The sequence below is a fragment of the Cyprinus carpio genome, chromosome A9 (assembly GCF_018340385.1).
Source record: "Cyprinus carpio isolate SPL01 chromosome A9, ASM1834038v1, whole genome shotgun sequence".
Classification (NCBI taxonomy): Eukaryota; Metazoa; Chordata; class Actinopteri; order Cypriniformes; family Cyprinidae; genus Cyprinus; species Cyprinus carpio.
In genome coordinates this window covers 3,227,150-3,245,384 of record NC_056580.1, presented here as the reverse complement: position 1 = coordinate 3,245,384, position 18,235 = coordinate 3,227,150, and the positions used below count along the sequence as shown (strand labels likewise).

At 38.4% G+C, this 18,235-nt stretch overlaps 1 protein-coding gene across 1 annotated transcript in view; it reads left to right on the top strand.

Annotated features, from left to right (window-relative positions):
• The window catches only part of LOC109054762 (dual 3',5'-cyclic-AMP and -GMP phosphodiesterase 11A), a 63,904-nt gene that overhangs the window by 13,587 nt on the left and 32,082 nt on the right, over positions 1 to 18,235 (top strand). Inside the window, exons 3-5 of the mRNA XM_042763192.1 lie at positions 7,823 to 7,912; positions 9,933 to 10,073; positions 10,156 to 10,220. Coding sequence (XP_042619126.1) covers positions 7,823 to 7,912; positions 9,933 to 10,073; positions 10,156 to 10,220 — 296 coding nt within the window. The remainder of the gene's footprint in view (positions 1 to 7,822; positions 7,913 to 9,932; positions 10,074 to 10,155; positions 10,221 to 18,235) is intronic.

The window sequence follows — 18,235 nt, the reverse complement described above, 5'->3', positions numbered from 1 at the left end:
GCCAACCTTTTTAAATGTTTTGATAAATTACTGAAAATAAATGGCTTTTTAAACTGTTTAACTGATTGTATTAATCGGTCAAAATTCTTAACGGTTGGTTAACAGTTAACCGGATAAAATGATCATCCCTACTTGTGACACATGCTAAATTATTGCTCATAGGCAGATGTTTATTGCTAGCAAGTTGTCTGTTGTGTGTGTTTGTGTGAGGCCGAGATTTATGGTTCTTTGTTGAAAATAGGCCACAGGAGCCCTGAGGTGGTGACTGACGATTCAGTATGTGCCTACCTGTAATCCTGAATCTTTATTCCTCAGCTCAGGCACAGGGCTGAGACGGGCCAAGCACAGAAGCCCAGTGCTGTCTGTTGACATCTCAGCAAACACAGATCCTCTGCATTAATTATAGGTCAGTTTAATAAGGTCATATCAGGAAAACTGATTAAAAACTCCACTTAGACTGCAAAAATGTTTTCATGTCACAACCATGACCTCATTAACATACATTACATGGCCACAATTATACGGACTAATACATACCACATCCATATGTGCTTGAACATTTAACTATGGAACCATGAGTATTAATAAGGAGAGTTAGTAAACCAACATGCCTTGTGAAAAAGAAGTGCACTTAATTGTAATGAATGTGCACTTGCAGTGTGCTTCAGATCTTAGGACTTGAGACTTACATTTCAGCACTTATTGTTTTGTGATCCTGTCACAATGTAATTCAGGCTTTTCAAAGAATCTGTTATTGCAGGTTTGGGTATTTGAAAACTATTTAGGAGCCGTCAGCCAACCAAAAAAAAAAAAAAGCTTAGCCAATGATTTCAAAGGTCATTATCATAGAACTCTTAAAAGGTATAGTGGGTGCAGAATGATCACGAGAAACGACATACACATGGTGCAGAAGCATAAATGGACTACAGGGAAAAATTACAGTGATGAAGTTTAGCAGAAGCACCTGCAACAAACTTTACTTTGGAGGCCCACAGAGGAATGAAGTAGTAATGAAATAGTTGCGTGATAATCTGTAGAAAGTTGTTGTGTTTCCATGTGAAAGAGCTCGGTTCTCTCTTTTCATTAGCTTAACAGTTTAAATGAGCTGAAAGTGTGCTGTGAGAATCTGTTGATCTCTCCCGCAGGATCAGGTCACATCTGCTCTTTATTAAATGCTTTAAGAGTGCGGTAAACAGGCTCGATGCATCAGTCTCCCATGCAGCCCAGACTAATGGGAAGTCAGACAGAATCCAATTACTCCAGGATCCTGTTTACCTGCGCTCTCTGTGACTTGAGGACTGACAGATTCATACAGGCCTCTGTGGTGTCACACTGACTTGTCCTGAGGCAGGTTTTGATGTGGTTCCTGGCAGAATTGTAATTTTATTCTCAACATTATGACTACACTAATTTCTCTCAGAGAGGCTCTCTGGCTCACCAAAAGAGGAATGTGAGTGTGTTTTTGTCATTCTGACAGCAATCTGAGTGTGTGTTTGGCATTCTGGGTGTGCTAGAGGAGATCTCAGACCTTTAAAAACACAGCTGAGAGTGAGGAAACGGCTAATCCATTCAGGGCAGTGAAGTTCTGCTGTCTCTGTCACACTTCTTCGTAGACTGCAGTATGGTTTAGCAGCTTATGGGATATTGAAGAAGATACAACCAGCAGAGATATTGAGACACAAGACAGCCTATAGTTGAGCATAAAACACACACACACACACACACACAGAGAGAGAGAGAGAGAGAGACTGGGCCAAACAGTGGACACATGCAAACATATATGGAACACTAATAGTTATGGAGCTATTAAACAATACAGAACAAATAAATGAGGATTTATTAACATTAACCCTGTAAACCCTACTCTATTTATTTTATGCATCCATTTTGATGCTCAAATTTAAGTTTAAGTTTAAGTTTATACTTATGTTAAAATGTGAGCATCAAATATAATTCATCAGGCTTTTGAGCAATATCATTTCTCAGTCATCACTGTATTGCATTGCATTATGTTTTGCTGCCACAATATAAAAAGAAAATAGAGCTTTAATCATAATAATAAGCATTTAAATATCATCTTATTACATTAATACATTATTATGAGATTGACAGATGATATTTACATGCATACTACAAACTATCAGAATTTCATTTCACTTTTTGATCATATTTTTTTTACCACTTTGTGACCATTATTAGCATGTGCACCAAATTGCATATTTTTACTTAGTTTGGGCCCCAAAAATAAAATTGAATTGTTTTTACTTCTCAAGATTTGACATCCATATTTTCTCTGTTATGCTATATGAGATATAACAGCCTGATATATCAAATATGATACAATCTAGATTTTGTCTGAAGTTCCAATAAATTGTTCCATTAAAAGAAAAAAAAATAGATTTTTCTGACTATTATTTCATATGTCAGGCTTTACAGAAATAAGGCTTTGATATCCATGTGCATTATGGGAGCGCCAATGTCCTCACCTGATGTGACATCATTTATTCTCAAATAACTTATTAAATAACTTTAAAAGAATGATGGGAATAATCCTATTGTAGATGTTTCATAAATGCCTAGGATGTCTGGAATAGATTCAGTTGTGTTTGTGTTTGTGTGTGTGTGTGTGTGTGTTTGTGTGTGTGTGTGTGTGTGTGTGTGTGTGTGTGTGTGTGTGTGTGTGTGTGTGTGTGTGTGTGTGAGGGAGAGAGAGAAAAACTGAACACAATTATAGCACATGAGCACAACCCCCTCAATCTTAATACAGCAAACACCTCTCTGTTTGACTTTTCTCTCTCTCTCTCTTTCTCTTAATTTACTTAATCTCCTTCAGTCACCCTTAAAGGCAAAGTATTTAAAACTTAATCTAAAAAGATATGTCGTTTATGGTAAAATAACCCCACCCAGAAGCTGATTCTGTAGATTTCATTGGTCATGTCAGTCACCGTTCTGAGTGTTGAGACTGCTTACCCTAAACATAACCTTACAACTGGTCACACATCCTTATAGATAAGATTATTGTTTGTTGTGATCATATCCATTAAAGTTCAGTGGATCCATTTGTTATTTTTTTTTACTTTTAACTTTTTCTTGACAGATGACTGCATGAATAAATTGGCCAGTGAAATCACTGCAAGGAGGGGTTTCTGCTTTACTGGTTTTTGGAGAAAAAAATCATATATTAGACATTTGTAATTTGATTTCTTCAAATGGTAGTTTAACAGTGGTGTAAGTTGGGTTTGGGACTATCTGTTTGATCGACCAATGGCAAATGGGCATAGTGCATGGGAAAACCTGAGAAATATATAGGAATGTCACGAGCCAATCTCAGGCATTGTCTTTTAACTGATCAATATCAGCTTATCTAAAGCCAGATCCTTAAAATGCTTTGTGTCATTGTTCGTTTTTCGAAGAGGGCACAAACAGGATTCAGACCCATTTCTGGAAACTGGTGCAAATCTGGTGAAGACCAACACAGACAGTGAGGGGGCCACTGCAGAAAGGTTTTACAATGAGTGTGTGTGCCACATGCACACAAGCAGCTCCCTTACAGGTGCAAGGATTTTGCCAGAGACATGGATATTTGAAAAACAGTGCAAAACGTGTCGCACAGCTCTGGGAAGCGAAGTTGTGAAACGTGTGTCCACCCAGTGGAATGCCCTCCGGCTTTTTTTCACTGACCAGTGGCTCGAGGCTGGATTAACCGCTGAGGAAAATATTTTCACTCCCTTTGCCTGTACTACTATTTTCTAGAGTGTGTGCTACCTAAATTCACAGATCTTAATAAATATTTTCAAAGTGAAAAGATGGTGATTACTTCATTGAAGAGCAAGGTCTGTGAAACCCAAAAAGCTCAGACCACTAAACCCGCTGCACTTTGGTGTAAAAGTGATGCAGCATGACCAGCAGCCACACTGACAGATTTTCATGCTGGGCGCTGTCAGAATTTTCTCTGGGTTGCCTGCGGAGAAATCAAGAAACGGTTTGACTTGATGCCCTCTCCACCCAAATCGTGTTCCTGTCCCCTGCCACTGCAAATGATGCCAAGGCACGAGCAGAGCATTCGTCTTTGCTTCCCCTCATGCAACAAGTGCCACTGTTCATTGACATGAAAAATGCACACCGTCTCCAAGCCACTGATGACCAATGGAGGCAATTGCCACTGGTGGCCTTAAGTGAAGATACAAAAGCAATGGATGTTGATGAATTCTGGCACCATATCTATACTTTGGAGGATTTTGAGGGGGTGATCATGTTCAGCGAATTGGGAAAGTTTGCCCTTGATGTTTTCGTGTTTCCCCATTCAAATGCATCATGTGAATGTGTTTTTTTCCAAAGTCAACCTCATCAAAACAAAGCCACAAAATCAGCTCATTACAGACACTCTAAATGGGCTTGTGCACACCTCGGTGTGTGTTAATAATACAGGAGGGTGCCCTTCTTTTAAGCCAAGTCATCAAATCTGTAGAGCAAAAGGATCCCCCTCAACATCTGGCAACACGCAGGCTTCTGATGACAGCGACTCAGAGGTGAAGTTTGGACCTTCGCACATATGGTAAGGTATGCCTAGTTATTTATCTATTGGGGTAATTTGCAGATTGTGTAAAAAAATTGTTGGTCTAGATCAGGGCTATTCAATTAGTTTCATTTGAGGTCCAGGTTATCGAATTCAAAATTTGAAGGGGGCCATCCCAATCACTTTATGGGAGGTCTATAACATAATTAATTAAAATTAAATGCATATTCAGCAGTAAAATGAATTAATATTACCAACAGCAATGTCTATGAAAAGTTAACATTTGTGTTGTCTGTCAATCGAAAACAAACAAACAAACAACAACAAAAAAACGAATTAATCACATTTTCTGTAATTAATCATGACTAATTGTCATAATATTGTTATAATTTTACCAAGTCTCTTTATTGCCTACAAATTTTTGAGAAAACTGCGGATGATGTTTCTATTAAACACATCTTCCTCTCAATTTTAGCCATTAATATAGCCATTCAACATTACAGTATAATTGAAAAGTGTTGTTTTTTAACACTTGCACAAAACCGTGCATTTTGACATAATTGTGTGTGTTTTTGTCATCTGAAGTGCTACTGGCGTGGTTGTCTGAAGCGGCTATTCAGCATATAATTAATTACGTCCAGCCGAATGCGCTGACTTTCAAACTATACTGCATTTGATAATCACCTTTGTCCAGTCTGTGCTATTTCTTGCCAGATGTTATGACCGATAACACTGTCTTTATACTCGTTTAAACTAGAGTTGTGGATATCTCATAACTCTCTCACACAAGCACTTGTCAACTCTGCCGTCTATTGATGTTGCGGTCTCCGGTAGATTGCTGTTGTTGCGTCTCTCAAGGTTGCCAGGTTTTCACAAGAAAACCTGCCCAATCGCTACTCGAAACAAGCCCAATCACGTTCCGCAGGGGGACCACAGTTAAAAATCGTATTTTTTGTTTGGCGGAGTTACCCTGCTTAAATTCGCATTCAAGGGGATAAATACCATGTTATTGGAGTCGCTTCAACCCGCGGACATGAAAAACAACCAGTGGCAACAGTGTTAAAGTAGCCCAATTCGACTTGGCAACCCTGCGTCTCTTCCTTTTCTTTTTCCGACTGGCCCGGGCCAGTGTTGTCACCTTGTGGACAAACTAACTTAATTAGTGCAAACACAATATTCAAGGCATATGTGCGATCTGCACATACTCTTCTCAATTGAATAGCCCTGGTCTAGATAAATAGCTGTATTCTGTACGTTTGACTCATGTACGATTATTTTCTTCCAAATAGGATAATATTGAGCTTCTGGTACTACACTTGGACATTTCCAATCTGGCAACACTGGACTTTATTGTCATAGTGCATTGTTGTATGTTGTGTCTTGCTTCGGATTTGACTGGTAGACTGCCATTCTGACACCACAAGCTTCAGGCTTTCTAACTTTATCTCCATATTTTTCCCCTTTATGTTGCAATTATTGACCATTACATTGTCTTCCATTGTAACATGTTTACATCTACCAGTGTCTGTATACAATGTGTGCATATGTGACCCTGTCTGTGAAATCCAGGCAAAAGTCTCAAAATCTAATTATTAAATAACAAGCATCAAAGTTTGAGTTCAACCATTTATTTCACTATGATTTCAATCTTTGACATGGCCTTACTCAGTCAATATTAAAGATATAAAGGTTATATTTTCACAGAATGTTCTACATCTTTATGAAGGATGATTTTATGTAGAAAACAGTAAATCACAAAAAATTACTTTAGCTGGGTTTTCACAGGCAGGGTCACATATATGTATGTACATAGAGAGAGTGTATCTTGTAACACACACACACACACACACACACACACACACACACACACACACACACACACACACACACACACACACACACACACACACACACACACACACACACCGTGAACACAAACCCAGAGCAGTGGGCAGTCATTTATGCTGCGGCGCCCAGGGAGCAGTTGGGGGTTCGGTGCCTTCGGTGTATATGGTGAACCCCCGTTGAAATGCATACACTAGAATGTTTATTTCATTTTAACCTGTTTCATGTCCGTTACTATCGGAGTATCCTCAGAGTGATTCCATATGCTAACATGACACTTAAACTTGATTATGGTTGCTCATTTTTGAATTCAGTTATGCAGACCATGCAGTACACACAGCGATATGGATTAGAAGAGCATTCACTTATCTTAGATGTTAATTTTGCTGTTCTGAAGCAAGCTGCAACTGCTATGGCAAGCATTAGTCATATATTTGAATGTTGAGCAGTGAGCTCATTGGCTACCGATACAGGAGAGAACCAATCAGCTGTGCCATGTGATAATGATGTCATTATGTCAGATTGATTTAGACTTGATTCAGACTGCGCCATCTAAAGTTTCATGCCAGAACTCTATATATTTTGTTCCAAATGATAATGCACTGAAAAAATACACTTTGGACCAACTTAATTTGTTACAGCTGATTTTGATTAAATATTAATTAAAAATATTCATTTTCCCAAATATAAAAACAATCATACAGAATGGAAAGATTATTTAAGTACCATACTTAATATATTTTCTATAGACATAAGCCAAAATGTTACTCAATGTAGGTCAATGTAAAATATAAATTAGCAATAATATGAAAGTAGAATTTTCACTTAAGTTAAAACTATCATTTTGTTAGTTATTGTTTCATTTGGTTTACTTACTATAAATACAGACAATTAATAAAAGACCTTAATGTTTATTGTGATGTGTTTTTTTTTAAGTATGCATAATATTGTCTGCTATGTACTAATAAATAAATAAATAAAATAAATAAAACCCACATTAATCTCTGCTTTCAGAATATGTTCTGCACATCATCACTCTGGTTTCTTGTGAAAATAATGTTTGTAGAATTGTCTTAATTTGTAGGCTTTTCTCTGGAAATTGTGATAGTTTTTTTATGTGATTAATGCTGATTAATTTGATTAATTAATGGGCATGTCATGCAGTTCATTTAATTACATTTTTAATCAGTTGATTTTGAAATTAAATTGATTAAAAGACATGAGTAGAACTGCCAGAATGAATGTGCACATCCATTCAAATCATTCAAAGTATGTTAATTACAAATTTGCTCTTGAGGGTTAGGTTTAGGGTTAGTAATGTAATTTTACTGTAACTACTCTTACAGTACTATGCAAGGCTGAAACCACTGTGGGTTTTGGGAGACTATTGTACTGGTGTTTATCCAACCACCTTAGACTCACATTGACTCTAAACTTCAAAACACTCTTGTGTCTGTGCAGGTGTTGGAGATGTACCTGCCATTCTGTGGTATTGCCATCTCAAACGCCCAGCTCTTCGCTGCCTCCAGGAAAGAGTACGACAGGAGCAGGGTAAGCACTTCATTAAAACCGTATTATATCTCTGCACCCCTACTACTGTAACAAGACGGCGCTGTGTGTGTGTGTGTGTGCGATTGTGTGCTGTAAATGTCATGGGGGTGTTTATTACGTAGTATGTGTGTATCTGTCTATTGATCTCTTTCTTCCTACACACTCTGTTCCTGCATCGAGAGGTTTTGAATCAAGAAGAGATGTGTGTGTGGCTGGGGAAGCATAAATCTGAGTCGTGGCACCCTTACAGCGTCATCAACACATTTTTAATATCGATCACAGAGGAACATAATGCGAGAAAACAAGAACGAAGAAGAGAGAGAATAAGAAAGATATAGGCAGAAAGTGTTGGACCTCAAGTGATCATTCAGCGTACATGCTGCTTGCACTATTTTAGAGTAAGCCATAATGGTTCTCGCTCTGTTAACATGGGTGAACTTGAAAAACTACTGTTTTTCCATCCATTACCATAATTTCTGTGATCATAGATACACACAGTGGAGGGAATTTACTAAGAATGAATGGTGCCTGCTTATAGCATTGGTCATTTGAACACACTTGATATTTTAGCAGCCAGTTCACTAAAGGAAATCATGCATAGCAGTGCAAAAACATCCAAAAAATTAAGGCTGAATTCATCTTACACAGCGCGATTCTGAGTGCTAGCTTTTGTAGTGTCTTCAGATTACTATAATTTGGCATTTTTTACTGAGACTTTATCACCTGAATCGGCTCTTCAACAGCGCACATCTGGATAAACCCTTGTGAAAAAGAACACTTTACTGTAGTATACTTTCAAAAACAGCATTTACTACGGAAATAATATATTTAAAGTGATATACTTAAGTGTTGACTGAATGTAATGTTTTCAGACACTTAATTGGAGTTTAATTCCAACTGAATTATAATGTATTATAGATTAAAATTATATTAAAAGTAATTAGCTGAACTTTAAAGTGCCTTTTTAATCTACTTAAGTACAACTTAAGTACATTTCTGTATGTAATTTCATAATTACTTCTTTTGATATATATATATCTTCTTAAAATATATTAATTTTAAATGCAATATTGAATAATATAACATTTGTAATTGCACATTTGTAATGAAGAAGCTGCAATTTAGTAGATTTAAAACATACTAAATATAATTTTAACTTGAAATGTAATATCAAATAGCACACCACAGTTATAATTATACTCAAGTACTTTACATGTGCTTCAGTATATTAGTCAACACATCAAAATAAGTGTACTTTAAAGCATGTGCAAAATATGATTATTATTTATAAATTATATAATTATTATTATAAAATATGATTATTAAAGGATAGTAATTTAAAATGTACTTTAAAGTAAAACTTTTAATTTGACATGATTACAAAGTGCACTTTTTAAAAGTATATTTAACTGTTTCATCAAACAGTAATGAAAGTGAACTCTCTTTAAGTACACTTAAGAGGCCTTTTATTTCATTAATATTATATTATCTTTAAGTTTATGTTTATGTACTTTAAGATTTGAAATACACTGCAAGTACAAATTCAGTACAATTAAATGCACTGCTTTTTCTAGGGTTTGCCCATTTATACAGCTCTTCTCCATCATTTGAGCATAAATTTATTAATTACTGCTGCCACAATCAATAGAATAATACCCCAAATCCCTTTTAAGCTAAATTCTCTCTCCATTAATTGGAGCTGCATGGATAAAACACCAGTACATTCAAGAAAGAAAATTAAAATGGGTCTGAAATGAAATTAGTCTAAGTACATGATGACAGATTTGATGATTTCTCCATCTGAACATGCAGTTGACCTGAAAGACATAACTGGCCATAGAAGACGACACTTAACACTAATTTCTGCTTAGGGCCCTTGCAGAAACACTTCGAATGCCATGCGTACTTCAGAATGCAACTCATGAATGCAATGATGCATGAATTCTACTTGTATTCGCATTCATATACTTGTGTGAAGTATGTTTCGGGCTTTTCTGTGTGTGTGTCTGTGTGTGTGTAGGCTCTTTTGGAGGTTGTGAATGATTTGTTCGAAGAGCAGACCGATTTGGAGAAGATCGTGAGGAAGATCATGCACCGAGCTCAGACCCTGCTGAAGTGTGAACGCTGCTCCGTCCAGCTTCTGGAGGACATCGAATCTCCAGTACGCTCTGATCCTTCCTCTTCCTCCCCATCCCCTGCCTGCTGCATCTTTCTAATACTGCTCGCTTTAATGTCTCCCGCAGGTGGTGAAGTTCACCAAGTCCTTTGAGCTTCTGTCACCCAAGTGCAGTGCCGACATGGAGAACAGGTGTGACTAACGGCAGGTTAAATACACACACACGCTAGCAAAAAAGTGAACACAATTACACACTCTTTCACACAAACATAAATCTACTTTATATAACCTCAGAGAGGAGTTGAGACCTGGCAGTGCTGCTGTAGCGCTAATGAGGCCATTTCAGAGTGGCAGTGTTTGTTTGCTGTTAACTGCAGCAGGCGGCATGTGCTGATGTGTTGCCCCCACAGTGACAACTGTTTCTCTGCTACGACCTCTAACACACACACACACACACACACAGCTTGAGCAAGATATGTCAGTCTCAGTGCCAGCAGGAGTGTTTGCTTGTGGCGTGTGTGTGTGTGTGTTTGATTCTTTGTGTTTGAGCATTTTTAAAGGTGGCACACCCACAGCACAAACTGCATCTCCATATTATGCAACCTAAAGATATTTATGAGGCAGTATTTAGCTCATTAGAGGTTGTGGCGTATTTTGATGTACAGTGTAAGATGGTCATTTAAAAAACCACATGTAGGATTTTGCCTGTAATCCACATCATCAACTTCTTTGTCTGAAGGAGACGTTAAATGACAGGCCCTAGGCATGGCAAGGGGGCGCAGTGTCTGGTTCCCTCTCGAGGAACCATGATAACATGTATAACCCGAGACATTCCCCTTCAAGGGAACTCACACTGCATCCTCTAGTGGACACTATGGGGAACTAAATACCCACTATGTCATGCCTCGGTGCATTGCCTGTTTTTGGATGTCCCTCCTTAATATTAGAGTTGGTTGAGTTCCCCATTTTCCTGGAGATATTTTAGCTGCCGGGCATAACTGGTGTGCCCCCTTTTTAATTTGGTGTATGTTTGCCACTATTTTTGCCACTCTCTCACCAGGTGGATAGGCAATGCACTGAGGCATGGCATAGTGGGTATTTAGTAGGGGTGAGAATCACCAAAGGCCTCACGATACAATGTTATCACTATACTTGTGTCGCGATACAATATTATTTTGATTTTAAATAAATTGCGATATTCTGCGATATATCGGAATTTATTACCTTTTTCCAACTTCAAATTATGTCCCCAAAGGAAAACTTTTGCTACATCTGTTTTAACTAAAAAGAAACATTTCTCAGTTTGTTTATCTCACTTCAATTTTATTGCTGCAGTGCAAAATGGGATTGTCAAGTAGACAAGCTGACCAACAATGAAAATCTGTCATAACTGGTTTATGCACCTGACAAACTCAATTATTTGTATTACAGTTTAATCTAGTCCACCCTAATTAAATGTAAACAGGTATGCACTGCTGTGCTACTACAGGTATTTTGAACATTGTGACTTGATCTTGTACAAAAAAAGTTGTGCAGACTCTTCAGCAATTGGGGCATTTGAAAGTAAATTACTGTTAAATTTAAAATAAATAAAACAGTCTTACATCCGATTTAAACGTGAACGGGGCTTTCCTGATAACTTTCTGCTATGGTGCCATCTTTATTTTAGTCATTGTTTATTTACTTTATTTATTTTAACTTACTGCATGCAGAAGGTGACCCAGCTGACCTCACCAGAAAAAAACTCAACACCACCATCTAGTGGGCTGTAAAAAAAAATGTATTTCATTATTCTACCAAATAGTATAATAAAAGGTAGATACTTGGCTTCCATGTATCGATACAGTATTGCCACAGAAAATATCACAATATTATGCTGTATCAATTTTTTCCCCCACCCCTAGTATTTAGTTCCCCACAGTGTGCACTAGGGAATGCAGTGCAAGTTCCTTTGAAGGGGAATGTCTCGGGGAACCATGGTTATATGCGTAACCCAGGGCATCACTGACACCATGTGCTGTTATTTGTTTTGGTGACAGAAGCTTCCAGTGCACAGACAACAACAAAACACAGATAATAAAAAAATAAAGATATATTAATAACATACATGTATGTAAATGTATGTATGTATATGTATATATATATATATATATATATATATATATATATATATATATATATATATATATAAATGAAAAATAGACAAAAAATGCATGTACAGGTGTGCTATATATGGAGAATAAGATGTAGGGATGGACTAAGATGGGTGATATCAAATAAATATAAGTGGTATTACACATATTTTTTATTACACAATGGGGAGAGCATTTAACTATTCATGAGGTAGATTGCCAGGGGGAAGAAACTTTATTTGTGCCTGGCTGTCTTGGTATTCTGTGCTCTCTAATGCCGACCAGATGGCAAAAGTTCAAGAAGGAGATGGTTTGGATGTGAGGGATCCAGAGTGATTTTCTGAGTCCTTTTCCATACTCTGGATATATACAGTTCTTGAAGGGTGGGCAGGGGAGCACCAGTCATCCTTTCAGCAGTCAGAACCATTCTCTGTAGTCTTCTTAATATCTGATTTTATAGCTGAGCCAAACCAGAAAGTTATTGAAGTGCACTGGACAGACTCAATGACAGCTGAGTTGAACTGTATCAGCAGCTCCTGTGGCAGGTTGAACTTCCACCAGACAGCCAGCTGCTCAACCTCTTGTCTGTAAGCAGACTTATCACAATTCTGGATGAGGCTGATGACTGTAGTGTAGTCTGCAAACTTCAGAAGCTTGACAGAAGGTTCAGCAGAGGTGTAATCATTGCTATAGAGGGAGAAGAGCAGTAGGGAGAGAATGCAACCCTGAGGAGTGCCAGTGCTGATGGTGTGGGTGTTTGACATGAATTTCTCCAGTCTCACTAGCTGCTGCCTATCTGTCAGAAAGCTGGTGATCCATTGACAGATAGAGCTAGGAACAGAGAGCTGGGTTAGTTTGGTCTGGAGGAGGTTTGGGATGATGGTGTTGAAGGCTGAACTGAAATCCACAAACAGGATCCTCACATAATTCCCAGATTTTCTATATGTTGAAGGATATAATGCAGTCCAAAACTGCAGGGGGTCCAGTAAAGGTCAGTGATGTAAGTACTGAGTGAAACACCGTCTGGGCCTGGTGATTTCCTTCTCTTCTGTTTCCTGAAGACCTGACGCACATCATCTTCAGTGATCTGAATTGCAGGAGGTGGAGGGGGGGTTGCTGGAGGTGTTGATGGCTTTGTAAAGAGATGGTCAGAGTGCATGAGGGGTGTGAGACAGGGAGTTTCAAATCTGCAGTAAAACTCATTCAGGTCTTCAAGTTTTTGATTTGCCTCAGTGCTGTGGGGTGGAGTCTTGTAGTTTGTGATGTCTTTCAGACCTTTCCACACTGAAGCAAGGTTGCTGGCTGAAAACTGGTTTTCCAGTTTTTTAGAGTAGTTCCTCTTAGCCACACTGATCTCCTTATTCAGTGTGTTCCTGGCCCAATTGTACAAGATTCTGTCCCCACTCTGGTAGGCATCCTCTTTGGCCTGGCAAAGTTTTGCTATGAAACACGGTTTGTTGTATGTTAAATGAGTCCTGGTAAGGATGGACAAATACTCACAGAAACTGATATATGATGTTACAGAATCTGTGAGCTCATCCAGATTGGTGGCAGCAGCTTCAAAAACACTCCAATCACTGCAGTCTAAACAGGCTTGTAAATCCTGCTCTTTTTTCGTTGGTCCGTCTCTTTACAGTTCTTACTACAGGCTTAGCTGATTTAAGTTTTTGCCTGTATGTTGGGAGAAGATGAACTAGACAGTGGTCAGAGAGCTAAAGCTGTATCCTTTAATGTGGTGTAACAGTACATTACTGTCTCCGGAGGGGCATGTAATTTGTTGTTTGAATTTTGGCAGTTCAAGTGTGAGGTTTGCTTTAATTAAGTCCCAAAGAATGATTCTAATGATTATATAGAGTCTGGGTATTGTTGCTCTGTGTCTGCGATCTGATCAGCCAGCTTGCGGAGGAATGGACACACTTACGAGAATGAACAAGGAAAACTCCAACCGCGAGTAGAAAGGCTTATAGTTGATGAAGAGTGCTTCTGGATCAGCACAGCACATCTTCTTCAATGCTGTTACATCTGTACACCATCTTTCACTGATGTAAAAGCATGTCCCACCGCCACGCGATTTCCCCGCTGATTCTGCGTGGCGATCCATTCTGAACAGATGGAAGCCCTGCGGATGTAACATGCTGTCCGGAATGGCTTTGTTCAGCCAGGTTTCCATGAAACACAGAGCAGCAGAGTTTGAAAAATCCTAATTTGTAATATAATGATATTTTAATGTTATTGTAATATTATTTTTGCATTAGTTTATTTCCAGCTGGTCACATTAATGCATTTGTTAGCAAGCGAATTTGCATATCTAAAGCTAGTGGCATGAGAAAATATTATTATGTTCAAGCAGCTGTCAGAAATCCTGCCGCGCCATAGAGTGCCACTCATAGTTTTCCATTAAATTATATTTGTCTCAAATTGTTGTAAATTTATGTAATGACTTCACCCTGAGCTGGAAGATTGTGTATTGTGCATTATTTAGTAAAACGTTTGTCTTTCTGTGGCTCTAAAGTCTGTATGCGTCATATAGAGAGCTATAATATAGATTGAGCTTTTGTTTCCATTTTGCTCTGTTTTTTAAAACAACAAAATTCAAACTCATCTATCCCACTTTAATCATTCTTAAAGTGAACTCTTAAATAAACAATTTTAGACCGCCACTTGAACTGAACACGATGCGGCCCTAAAATGTTGCCATGTCCTCTTATTATTAAGCGTCTTTGGGTTTGTTGTTTGGGCTCGTATCATAAAGCAATCCTGTTTATGGGGTTTTTAAAGTTGGCATGTGCAGGTGGCAATTTTTTTGGTTTTGGTAAGTGGCTTGTTTCTTAGATAATAAGTTTGGATTTAGTTTATTATGTGCTAGTTTTTTGCCATTTTTTATAGCAAGATCTGGCAACACTAATTGAGTAAAATTGTTCATTGTGATTTCTTGTACTGCACATACAGAAGAGAGACACGACTCTAATATGCATTTAAATATGCCATTAACAACTAGTTGTTCAGTTCGGTTCCGTACATGCTGTGTGGAATTTCTGTAAATGCGGTTGTTACTAACTGCATTTTTCAGGAGTCAATTAGGTTGTAGAATGCGGTTGTCAGTCCTGTAGATTACTGAACTAAATGTGTACAGAACAGGAAAAGGAACTAAAGGTGAACTGACAACCGAATATAGCTGCAGTGTGTACATGGCCAATATGTATAGTGACAAAGGTATAAAGTGTCTATCATTAGCTATTTTCCTATATCGTTTATTTCACCGTATGTAAAAATATCCATGTAGTGCAGTACTGCATGAGGTTATTGACACATAATGAAACCTGCTGCTGTCTGTGTCATTAATGATAATCAAACAATAAAAGACAGAGAAAATGAGTGACTGCTCTTTACTGAAAAAACTTTGTTCTTATTTTAAATAACAAAATAAAATTAGCTATATATGTTACTATGTTACTAATAATTAAATAAAATTTATCATACCCTGGTCAGCAGAGTCTACTATATATCAGTGTTATTGTGTTGTAGCTCATGTATACATGTATTAATGCTGTAGTTTATGTATACAGTGTTTTGAGGGGTTGTGATTGAAGGTTAGTGCTGCAGGACCTACAGTATCTCAGGGTTTTTATGTTGTAGTTTGTGTGTGCAGTGGGTCAGGGTTATTACAGTGTGATATCTGTTATCTGCAGCTCACACTCAGCGCTCCAGTATGTCCAGTACTCAGCACTAGTGGGGTCTCAAAACCCTGAGCTCAGCTCTTAGAACAACACACACCATAACAATACAGGTCCTTCTCAAAAAATTAGCATATTGTGAAAAAGTTCATTATTTTCCATAATGTAATGATAATTATATTATATATATTTTATATATTTTAGATTCATTGCACACCAACTGAAATATTTCAGGTCTTTTATTGTTTTAATACTGATGATTTTGGCATACACCTCTTGAAAACACAAAATTCCTATCTCAAAAAATTAGCATATTTCATCCGACCAATAAAAGAAAAGTGTTTTTAATACAAAAAAAAGTCAACCTTCAAATAATTATGTTCAGTTATGCACTCAATACTTGGTCGGGAATCCTTTTGCAGAAATGACTGCTTCAATGCGGTGTGGCATGGAGGCAATCAGCCTGTGGCACTGCTGAGGTGTTATGGAGGCCCAGGATGCTTCGATAGCGGCCTTAAGCTCATCCAGAGTGTTGGGTCTTGCGTCTCTCAACTTTCTCTTCACAATATCCCACAGATTCTCTATGGGGTTCAGGTCAGGAGAGCTGGCAGGCCAATTGAGCACAGTAATACCATGGTCAGTAAACCATTTACCAGTGGGTTTGGCACTGTGAGCAGGTGCCAGGTCGTGCTGAAAAACGAAATCTTCATCTCCATAAAGCTTTTCAGCAGATGGAAGCATGAAGTGCTCCAAAATCTCCTGATAGCTAGCTGCATTGACCCTGCCCTTGATAAAACACAGTGGACCAACACCAGCAGCTGACATGGCACCCCAGACCATCACTGACTGTGGGTACTTGACACTGGACTTCAGGCATTTTGGCATTTCCTTCTCCCCAGTCTTCCTCCAGACTCTGGCACCTTGATTTCCGAATGACATGCAAAAATTTGCTTTCATCCGAAAAAAGTACTTTGGACCACTGAGCAACAGTCCAGTGCTGCTTCTCTGTAGCCCAGGTCAGGCGCTTCTGCCGCTGTTTCTGGTTCAAAAGCACACGCCTGTGCACGGGTGGCTCTGGATGTTTCTACTCCAGACTCAGTCCACTGCTTCCGCAGGTCCCCCAAGGTCTGGAATCGGTCCTTCTCCACAATCTTCCTCAGGGTCCGGTCACCTCTTCTCGTTGTGCAGCGTTTTTTTGCCACACTTTTTCCTTCCCACAGACTTCCCACTGAGGTGCCTTGATACAGCACTCTGGGAACAGCCTATTCGTTCAGAAATTTCTTTCTGTGTCTTACCCTCTCGCTTGAGGGTGTCAATGATTGCCTTCTGGACAGCAGTCAGGTCGGCAGTCTTACCCATGATTGCGGTTTTGAGTAATGAACCAGGCTGGGAGTTTTTTAAAAGCCTCAGGAATCTTTTGCAGGTGTTTAGAGTTAATTAGTTGATTCAGATGATTAGGTTAATAGCTCGTTTAGAGAACCTTTTCATGATATGCTAATTTTTTGAGATTGGAATTTTGGGTTTTCATGAGCTGTATGCCAAAATCATCAGTATTAAAACAATAAAAGACCTGAAATATTTCAGTTGGTGTGCAATGAATCTAAAATATATGAAAGTTTAATTTTTATCATTACATTATGGAAAATAATGAACTTTTTCACAATATGCTAATTTTTTGAGAAGGACCTGTATATTACTGCACACACACACACACACACACACACACATAGCTGCAGATCTGCAAGCAGCACACAGCCATTGAGGAGCCCAGGAATAAGAGCAAACATGTTCCTTTGTGTAAGGTCCGGAAGATAGGTCTGTTGTTTGTGACTGTTTTGTGTAGCCAATGACGACGAAGCGCACAGGTTTGGAGGTCTCAGTCACCATATGGAAGCTTCCGCGCTACAATGTGTGTTCAGTCACACATATCATCTCATTCTCTCTGCACCTGTGTAATGTTCCAGCAGAGGTCTGTCTGGGGAGATCACACACCATCACCATCTGAATGCATGCATCGCTCAACCCACCCTCACCATCTGAGCAACAAAATCCCATTCACTCACTTTACTAAAGTGCTCTGAGATATTAAAACCACAAATTATTTTCAAAATCAACCCTCTATCTTGTGAGTAAATCACGTGTGTGTATGACTACATTTTGAGCTATGTGACTAAATAATGTCTGTTGTTAGCCACTGGCTAATAAAATTGTTAGATTTCACTCGCCAGTGTTAAAGGGGTCATATGATGCGATTTGAAATTTTCCTTTCTCTTTGGAGTGTTACAAGCTCTTGGTGAATAAAAAAGATCTGTGAACTTGTAAAGACTAAAGTCTCAAATCCAAAGAGATATTCTTTATAAAAGTTGAGACTCGTCCACGCCCCCCTCAAACGGCTCGTTCT